Raw genomic sequence first — 9622 nt, 5'->3', positions numbered from 1 at the left:
TGAAAATGAAACCTGAGTCCTTGAAAATGAAGGAGTCCGCAAAGAGATGAACATATTTCTGATGTAAATGAGCAAACAATTTTGTATTAGTTTATGGCCGTTGTTGTTGTAACAGTTAAAACTAATCAGTGGGTCTTCGTCGATTTTCAAGCCAAAAACTCTGCTACTTCAACGGCATAAATTCATTGCTCTATCTCAAACTTCTCTAGTTTTCTGCGGCAGATTTTCTTCAATATTTGCTATACACTTTGAGCGACCTCCATGTTCGATATTCACGCTGTATCCTGGAATGTCTGTAAAGCTGCCGTATACGAGGATCGACATAGCTACATACTCATAACTCGTAAATCATAACATAACTCGTTCTTCCTTCCTCGTTAAAGTTGAAATGACTCCTGCGGTGACATCCCATGAGGAACACTTAACATGAGGTTGAATTTATTGCCAGAACCATCGTTACCTCGTATACGTTTATCCATTAGGAAAGCTCAGCGAAAGTGACCATACTGGAGCAGCATTGTTAGCCAGGGACCGGAGAACTATTTTATATATAGATAAGAAGTTTTATTTATCCAAGCTCAAGTGCAGTTGACTGCGAGGTTATGAGCGTTTGTCTTTCTTCGTACAATTCTTGGCCACTAACATAACTCACCATCTTCTCATGTTGTGGGACATTGTGGATTGTAGGATATCCCGAAAAGCATGTATAAATGCGGCGGGTAATGCTATGGTGGTGCAGTGAATTTTTCAGAAACCATGCTGGTTAGTGGCAGGACAGTTGATGGAGGTGAAGGTCCACCAGAGAAGGATGAGAATAGCCTAGAAGGAACTACTGAATATTATCAGATAACTATTAATGAATCTAATAGAACAAGAAGAGTTAGGCGTATAATTATTCACCCCCATCGCCAAGAAAAGGGAAATTTATATTTCCCTTTTCGTTCATCAAATGGTACTTTTTTATTTTGATTCTTTTATATATTCTGGACTCTTATTAGATTCTAAGACAATCTAATGAAATCCGTGTGTCTGTTTAAAACACCAGAGGGCCTAAAACTGATCTAGAGATATGTTATGAAACTGGGTAAAATCCCTGATATGAATGGGATTCGAAAAATCCAGAACTATTGAATATTATTAGATAACTACTAATGCATCCAATAGAATGAGAAGAATTAGGCGTAACGTTCATAACTGGCTTAAAAATATAAGTTCCGCGATTTGGTATTGATGAACCAAAATAGCTTTATCAAATTTCATAACAATCGGTTCATAACTGATCTAACATAACCCTTTTAAAGAAGTCCATTTCGGTTCATTGACCGCGCCTCCAAATAAGGGCTTCTTAAGAAGTTCTCCATGATGTTTATAAATATAATAAAACTTCTAAAATATTTAATTTGCTACAAGTACTTACTCTTTGTCTAAATTCTAAAACATTTATTTATTATACAAACAAAATTTTTGAAATAATTTGAGATTGGGCCGTCTACACAAAATAGAATATTCGTGTTCAAGTCATTAACTGTCGTACGTTTTACTATTTCAAATTTAATTTGTTCTAAGATTATTTGTTGTTAGCATGCAATGTAAATAAAACTGTTATAAAATCAATATTTATAAGATAAATATTGATTTATAATTGATAAATCAAAAAGAATTTCCGAAAAAATTAAATAAAATTATATGTGGAATTAGAGAAACAAAACAAAATTCTTAGAATAAAATTTGATAAAATTGGCTACATAAATAATTAGAGAAAAATTTTCCGTTTCCCAAATGCTGTGGATCTAATTATTTGTTTTGTTTTATTAATTATTTGTATTATTTTTGTATCAAGATTAAATTGTTATTGTTGTTGTTGTTTAAAAAAGAATACACCATTTTAAATGTTTTAATTGTAAGTAACTGACAACACACATGCTATTAGTAGTTGGTTACTTAAGTTAACTTTATATAAATTATAGAAATTAAATATTTTCTTAATGCATTATTGTGTGATGCATTTCATACAGTTTTCACATTTCATTTTTAATTCAACTAATTATAATTAGAATACAGTTACAGTACAAAATATTTACTTATTTTTGCTATTTTGTGTTGAGAACAACGCAATACTTTTTTTTTTATAAATACGTTAGCAGGTGTAATTGTGTCAAATATTTATTTTCAAAAGAAACAACAACAAAAATTTGATTGACTCGAAAAAAAGTGCTGCACTTTACTTAAATGCAACGACGTGTTTGTAATTGGATAAATTAAAAATTATATATTACAAAAAAAAAAAAAAAAACACTGATTAAATTGCATTTTAACTTCATATTATTCGTATTCATATTCAAGTTAAAGTTAAACACTAACTACATCCATATATAGTTAATGTTACTTTGATCATTTTTTTTAATGACTAATAACGGGGGGAATTTTTCAAATAACTTTAATTTTTAAACTTTACTTTGTATGTTTAAATAAACGTCATATTTAAACATAGCAGTTAGAGAGTGATGAAAAACAAATTGTATTGCTAACAGGGAGTTATGGAGCAAAAAAAAACTAATTTAAAAAATCATGCATTTAAATAAATTGTTGCATTGTTCTTATGTTTTTGTTTTATTCAGTGGTCACAAGTTTGATTAACAAGATATTTCTATAGAATTTAATTGCAATTATTTACTTGGAATTTTTTCCATAATTAAGTACATAATTAACTGTTATTTTATAAAGAATTCAACTAAACTTCTATAAATTTGTAGAACTTTGTTATATTTTAGTTTCAAATAAAAGTGATGGTAAATTTTTCTTATTAGAAGAAGAAATAGTAATATTTCTTGTACAAAACAGTCTTGTCAGTTTTATTATTGAAAAATGTCTTGTCGAGACAGTTTTCTTATACAAAAGATTCTTGGGAAGATAAACTTCAAGAATGTCAAGGCAGTATTGTCTAGACAGTTATCTTCTTTAAAAGTCTCTAGCCATGACAGCTTTCTTATAGAAAAGTCTTGTCAAGACAGCTTTCATATATAGAAAAGTGTCTTGTCAAGACCGTTTTCATATAGAAAAGTGTCTTGTCAAGACCGTTTTTATATAGAAAAGTGTCTTATCAAGAAAGTTTTCATATAGAACAGTGTCTTGTCAAGACAGTTTTCATATTCAAAAGTGTCTTTTTATATAGAAAAGTGCCTTGTTAAGACGGTTTTCCTATAGAAAAGTGTCTTGTCAAGACAGTTTTCTTATAGAAAAGATGTCTTGTTAAGACAGTTTTCTTATACAAAGTGTCTTGTTAAGACAGTTTTCTTATAGAAAAGTGTCTTGTTAAGACAGTTTTCTTATAGAAAAGTGTCTTGTTAAGACAGTTTTCATATAGAAAAGAGTCTTGTTAAGACTGTTTTCATATAGAAAAGTGTCTTATCAAGACAGTTTTCTTATAGAAAAGTTGTCTTGTTAAGACAGTTTTCTTATAGAAAAGTGTCTTGTTAAGACAGTTTTCTTATAGAAAAGTGTCTTGTTAAGACAGTTTTTTTTATAGAAAAGTGTCTTGTTAAGAAAGTTTTCTTATAGAAATGTGTCTTGTTAAGACAGTTTTCTTATAGAAAAGTGTCTTGTTAAGACAGTTTTCTTATAGAAAGTGTCTTGTTAAGACAGTTTTCTTATAGAAAAGTGTCTTGTTAAGACAGTTTTCTTATAGAAAAGTGTCTTGTTAAGACAGTTTTCTTATAGAAAAGTGTCTTGTCAGGACAGTTTTCATATATAAAAGTGTATTGTTAAGACAGTTTTCATATACTAACAAAATTGTCTTGTTAAGAAAGATTCATGTAGAAAAGTGTCTCGTAAAGTCAGATTTCATATAGAAAATGTCTTGTTAAGACAGTTTTCATATAGAAAAAGTGTCTTGTCAATACAGTTTTCGTATAGAATAGTATCTTGTTAAGGCAGTTTTCATATAAAAAAGTATCTTGTTAAGACAGTTTTTATATAGAAAACTGTCTTCTTAAGACAGATTTCATATAGAAAAGTGTCTTGTTTAGACAGTTTTTATAAACTTTTCTTGACGGTTAAGAAGTTATTTCGTCTTATGAAATTGTGATTCATCTGATTTTAAACTCCTGTTATTGTTAAATAATTAATCTATAATTAAAGGCAATTGTATTGAATCTAAATTTTACGTCTAACATAAAAAACTAACTATAATTCCGTTACTAAAAATTGGGAATTACCTAACATGAGCTCATTTAAATAGATTTACACGTGATTAAAGCCTAGTTGCTATTATAGTAATAAAGAGTTGCAAAAAATTAAAATGTGGAGTTACGTTAGAGTAAAGGGAAATTACCCGAAAACTTTTTCAAACTAGGCCATCAAATTTTAATTAAGGAAAATATCAAACAAATTATTTTATGAGTATTAAATTGGTTTAAGCTTTATTTTAAACAAGTAAAGATAAATTACTTTTTTTGGTTTGAAATTGTTTGTCTGCAGTGTAACGTTAAAAAAGGGGAATTACTTGAAAAAGTCTAGATACCGGTATTTTTTTCTTTGTAAATATTTTAAAACAATTTTTAAAGTTGTATGTAGCTGTTTTAAGGAGTCATAGCAGTTCAATCAAACACAAAATAAATCTTTTCAAATTTTGAAAGTAGGTTTTTGGTATAGTGTAGTTTTCAAGGTCAAAATCACACATTTATTATATTGTTAAATTATAGGATGGCTGAATAATTCGCAAAAAAAAACCAAACACGCTAAAATGTAGCAAATTAAAACAAAAAAAACACAACAAACAAATCAATGAACCATAAATGATAGTGTCTGCCTAACTTAAATTTTGGGGTAAAAAATAAACATTATAATTGTTGTTCTCACGAGTGAATAATTTGATTGTCTGCAAATATTATATGTTGCTTTCCGTATGTGTTTTTAACATTATTAAACAATTGTTATTTAAAGAAGTGCAAAAAATATGGAAATATACAATATAAATATGTATTGTTTAATATACACTTGTTCATAATATACACTTTTTGTACTTTTTTGTTTAACAGCTGTTCTAAACTTCTTTGTGTTTTAATTTTCATATAAGGTAAAGATATCAGTGAACGATAACATTTGTATAGACAAACTTAACTTAAACAATATTGAGCTGCTATCTGGGTTATTATATATTAAAGATCTACAGTTGAGAGATTTTTATTTATATGTGTTGAAGTTTTTAACATCCAACTTAACAAATAATCATCGATACAGAACGAATTAACGATTAAGGAGAAATTCGTTTATTTGTGAGGATGACCACATTTAACTGCAACCTTATTTAGGAATTCACTTTAATACCCAAAAATCTCTCAACATCAATCCCTATTCTATGCAAAAGCTTATAAATTATATTTTTCCCATAATTATTTTATTATTCATAGTTGATGTAGGGTTAACATATGGTCGACTTTGCACATTTTTAATTTCATACTTGTATGTGTTAAAAAATGCTTGCAACTTACCCACAAATTATAATGCCAAAGCACTGTACCAAGGCTGGATAAAAATTATTCATTGAAATATTAGAATCATGATCAGGAGCTGCTGTTGTACTAGCGCTGACTGTGCTGGCAGCAGCCATTGTAGTTGAGGTAATAGCCTTCACTAAGCCATCTGTTAAGGTAGTTATGGTGGTAGCATCATAATCATCCAAATTTCTGCATTAGCTACATGAGCATATACGGCTGAATCACCGTGTAAAGCTGCCAACATCATAGAACTATCCATATTGTTGAAATAAAGCGAGTACTACACGTTAAACGTGTTTGTTGTACCAAAAATAAAGGGTGGTTTTCTAAAGGAAGTCTCCTTCCTAAGCCAGGTGTGTTGTGTTGTATTGTTGTTATATTACTAAAATGTTGGTATTTTTGTGGAATTTTTAATTTTATATTATTTAGGCAAAAACTACGTCATTATGCGGGTTTATGGTTATTTAGCTGCTTTGTCTGTTTTTGTGTTCTTTATTAAATCTATAACAAGTGGGTGAAAAATACGTCAAAGGTTGTCCCCCAATATTTAAAGGGCGCAGGTCTAGCTAGCATATACTAGCAATTTTTTTATATTTAACAAAATTTGCTCTATAAGTTATTAGGCAATAATTTTATTTTTTAATAATTTAAATTAATTTAATTTCACATAAAAAATTGTTTACGTTTTGTTTTCTTTATTTTCACACATTTTACCAAAGTTTTCTGCTATTTTTAAATATTTTTCTATTCTATTTGTTATTTATAACTTTTCTTCTTTTTTTCACTTTTATTTTTAAAATTTGTTAAAATTAAGGATATGTATGTACATATATACAAAATTTCTTTGTTTTGTGTTTCAATTATACTAATTAATTTATTTAATTATAATTTCTTTTCTTTTTTATTCACACCGCAAATACAATTTTATTTTTCTTTTCAGACATACGCTCACGTTGACATTTCGTTAGTAAATGTCAAATAAAAGAGAATTACTTGCTTATATCAGCTGAGAGCCAGAGATGCCAGTTAGTTTTATTTTTTGTTTATTTTCAAGAAAAGTGTTGGTAAACGAACAAAAATTTAATGTTTACAAATAGATTTTGAATTTTTTAATAGATTTCTGTTACATTTTCTGTGCAACAAAAAATAAAATGTCTATAATTATAGAAAACTTATTAAAAAATCTTTACAGAATATAGGAGTTACTTTACCACTCTAATCGGCATAAGTTTTTTTTAATTTAAAATATGAATTAAAAAAAATGGGTGTTTTAGTAATTTTTATTTTCAAGTAGAAATTATGTATAGATCTCATTTTAAATAGACGCCTTTTTCAGAAATATAATTTACAAGTGTAAAATATCAAAAACCGTGTTGCACTGAAAAGACAACATTTTAAATTTGTTAAAAATCAGAATAAAATATGTATAACACATGTTCGAGTTGTGGCTCATTGGGGTAATGCCGGGGGTTATTTAAAAACTCAATGGGTTAATAAATGGGGCCATCTTATATATAGTTGAAAAGATATTGAATGTACATATATATAAAACTTAAAAGGTCTAGAACTCCAAAACTAAAACTTTCTTGGACAAATAACAATATATTGAATATATATATACATATAAAACTTAAGAGGTCTATAATTCCAAAACTAAAAATTATTGGCTAAATAACATATATCACAAATCATAGTATTAAAAGGTACAATTTTTTTCAAAATTCGAGAGATTTTCCTAATATAGTCATTTCTTTTTATACAAATAAAATACCTTAGTAATTTAGGTGATTTAATTATAAATTTATAGATTTTGTAAACATTGTTTTCCTAAACAGCTGTTTAAAAGAGTTGCCATATTGTTTCTTTGTTTGTGTCAAAACAAATACATAAAATTAGTCATCATTCAATAAGAATCGACTAAAATTCTTAATTTATCATCTAAAAACTCGAATTTAGCAAGTTAAATAAACCTTTTCTTTTAAAACCCAATAAATTCTATAAGACCACAATATGAATCGCTTATTTGGCAAAGGAAAACCTAAGGAACCAGCGCCCAATCTAAACGATTGCATCAAAGGAGTAAGTAAAATTTTTTATTGAAAATAAAAACTTCTCAGAAACTGTTTATAATGTAATCATCTTCTGCATAAAAGGTGGATGAACGGGCTAGCAATATAGAGGAGAAAATAACAAAATTGGAAAATGAACTGCGTAAATATCGGGAGCAAATGTCGAAAATGCGTGAAGGTCCGGCAAAGAATTCGGTTAAACAAAAGGCCATGAGAGTGTTGAAACAAAAGAAAGCGTAAGTTTATGAAATTAAAACTATAATAGATAAAGAATTTATATGTTGTACCCCTTAGTTATGAGCAGCAAGCCGATGCTTTGCGCAATCAATCGTTTAATATGGAACAAGCCAATTATGCAGCTCAATCCTTGAAGGATACTCAGGCCACAGTGGCGGCCATGAAAGATGGCGTTAAACAAATGCAAAAAGAATTTAAGAAAATCAATATTGATCACATTGAGGTAAGGAGGGGAGGAAATCTGTTATGTAGTAAATATGTTTATAGTTTTAACATGTTTTAATTTTAGGACATACAAGATGACATGGCCGATATGCTGGAACAGGCCGATGAAGTTCAAGAGGCTTTGGGTCGCACTTATGGTATGCCTGAGGTTGATGATGATGAACTAGAAGCAGAATTAGATGCCTTGGGCGATGAAATCGCTTTAGATGATGATGCTAGTTATTTGGATGATGTTGTTAAGGCACCTTCGGCTCCAGATAAGGAACCTGGTGCTGATAGTTTTATACCCGGCAATAAGGTAAGCTGATTTCATAGAATTTGTTTTGTATTTTGAAATTAGTTTCGTATTGTTGAACAATCTTAAAAAATTCTGTTTTAAACAAACTCTATTATCTTTTACAGAATTCCATTGAAACTGATGAATTTGGCTTACCCAAGGTACCCACATCGGTAAAGACCTCATAAATTAAAACAACTCACATTGTAATTTTTTAGTATTTTTAACTACTTTATCAAATTCTATGCTTTATTATTATTAAAAAAACTATATATTTTTTCTAAACTCAATTTTTTTTTATTATTTGTTTGCTTTAAAAATTAGTTGCTAACTGAAACAACAACAATTCACAAGAATATTTTTGAATAATTTCATCTTAGTTATACTAAAGTATGCATTCACTTTATTTCTATAATATTATTTGTGTGTTAAAAGAATTTGTTTATTTTTATATAGAAAAAAAAAACAAACATTTGAATGAATGAATAAATAAATTAATTATAAAAACAATTGTTTTTGTTTTAATAATAATGTAGCAAAATAGTAATTTTTATTACTTAAATATTAACAATAATGGACAATAAGTATTTTGATTTCACATATTTTTCGATTTCTTTTCAATTTCCTTTTTTAGATTTTAGAGTTAAGAGAAAAAGAGATATTTGTTATTTAAACATTTTTTACAATTATTTTTTTTTAATATTTGTGTTTAATTTAGTTAAGGAAGACTTTTTTGGTTTAATAGGTTTTTTTATTTTACTTAATTTGTGTTTGCAAGTTGTTGAACAAAGTTTGTGTGTAATACACATATCAGATTAAATTATAAATTTATGCTTTATTTATAAATTGTACGTTTAATTATTTGGTGAAAAAGAAAATTGTAATAATGAGGCTGGCTACTGTATACATTAGTATACAGTGTTAAAAAAAAAGCTTAACAAAAACTTTTTAAGCTCAAAAATAAATTTAGATAACTTCTTATTATAGTTTTATAATAAATTACTTTTTCTCTTCCCTTTTTTTATAACACTCTGTATGTTAATGAAATTTGAACTTATTTTAATTGTATATAAAAATAGAAAAGTCTTGTATTCGTATGTGGCCTATAAAATAATAAAAAGGAACTACAAAAAAATAATAATAATAAGAAATAAATGTATAATAGTACAATTTTAACTTAAAGCAGTCTAACGAATTTTAACTTTAAACAAAATATTTTGTATAAATCACAACTATAAACGTGGGTGCAAATAAAATATATTATAAATTTCCTGAATTTATTTTAACTTAAAAAAAACTTAATCAAGGGTATTTGTTAA

General features: G+C 27.6%; 1 protein-coding gene across 1 annotated transcript; it reads left to right on the top strand.

Annotated features, from left to right (window-relative positions):
• The first annotated feature begins 7328 nt into the window (after positions 1–7328).
• Positions 7329–8493, top strand: LOC119600057 (charged multivesicular body protein 5). Its single transcript, XM_037950078.1, has 5 exons — positions 7329–7574; positions 7649–7800; positions 7859–8024; positions 8091–8324; positions 8429–8493. The coding sequence occupies exons 1-5, from the start codon at positions 7506–7508 to the stop codon at positions 8489–8491; spliced, it is 684 nt and encodes a 227-aa protein (XP_037806006.1). The 5' UTR covers positions 7329–7505; the 3' UTR covers positions 8492–8493.
• Positions 8494–9622: the final 1129 nt, after the last annotated feature.

This window comes from Lucilia sericata, unplaced genomic scaffold (genome assembly GCF_015586225.1).
Source record: "Lucilia sericata isolate MDLA Ls3-8-SP2 unplaced genomic scaffold, ASM1558622v1 Contig000101F_arrow, whole genome shotgun sequence".
NCBI classification, from domain to species: Eukaryota; Metazoa; Arthropoda; class Insecta; order Diptera; family Calliphoridae; genus Lucilia; species Lucilia sericata.
The sequence above is the reverse complement of the archived record's forward strand: the minus strand, read 5'-3'. Positions and strand labels throughout refer to the sequence as shown.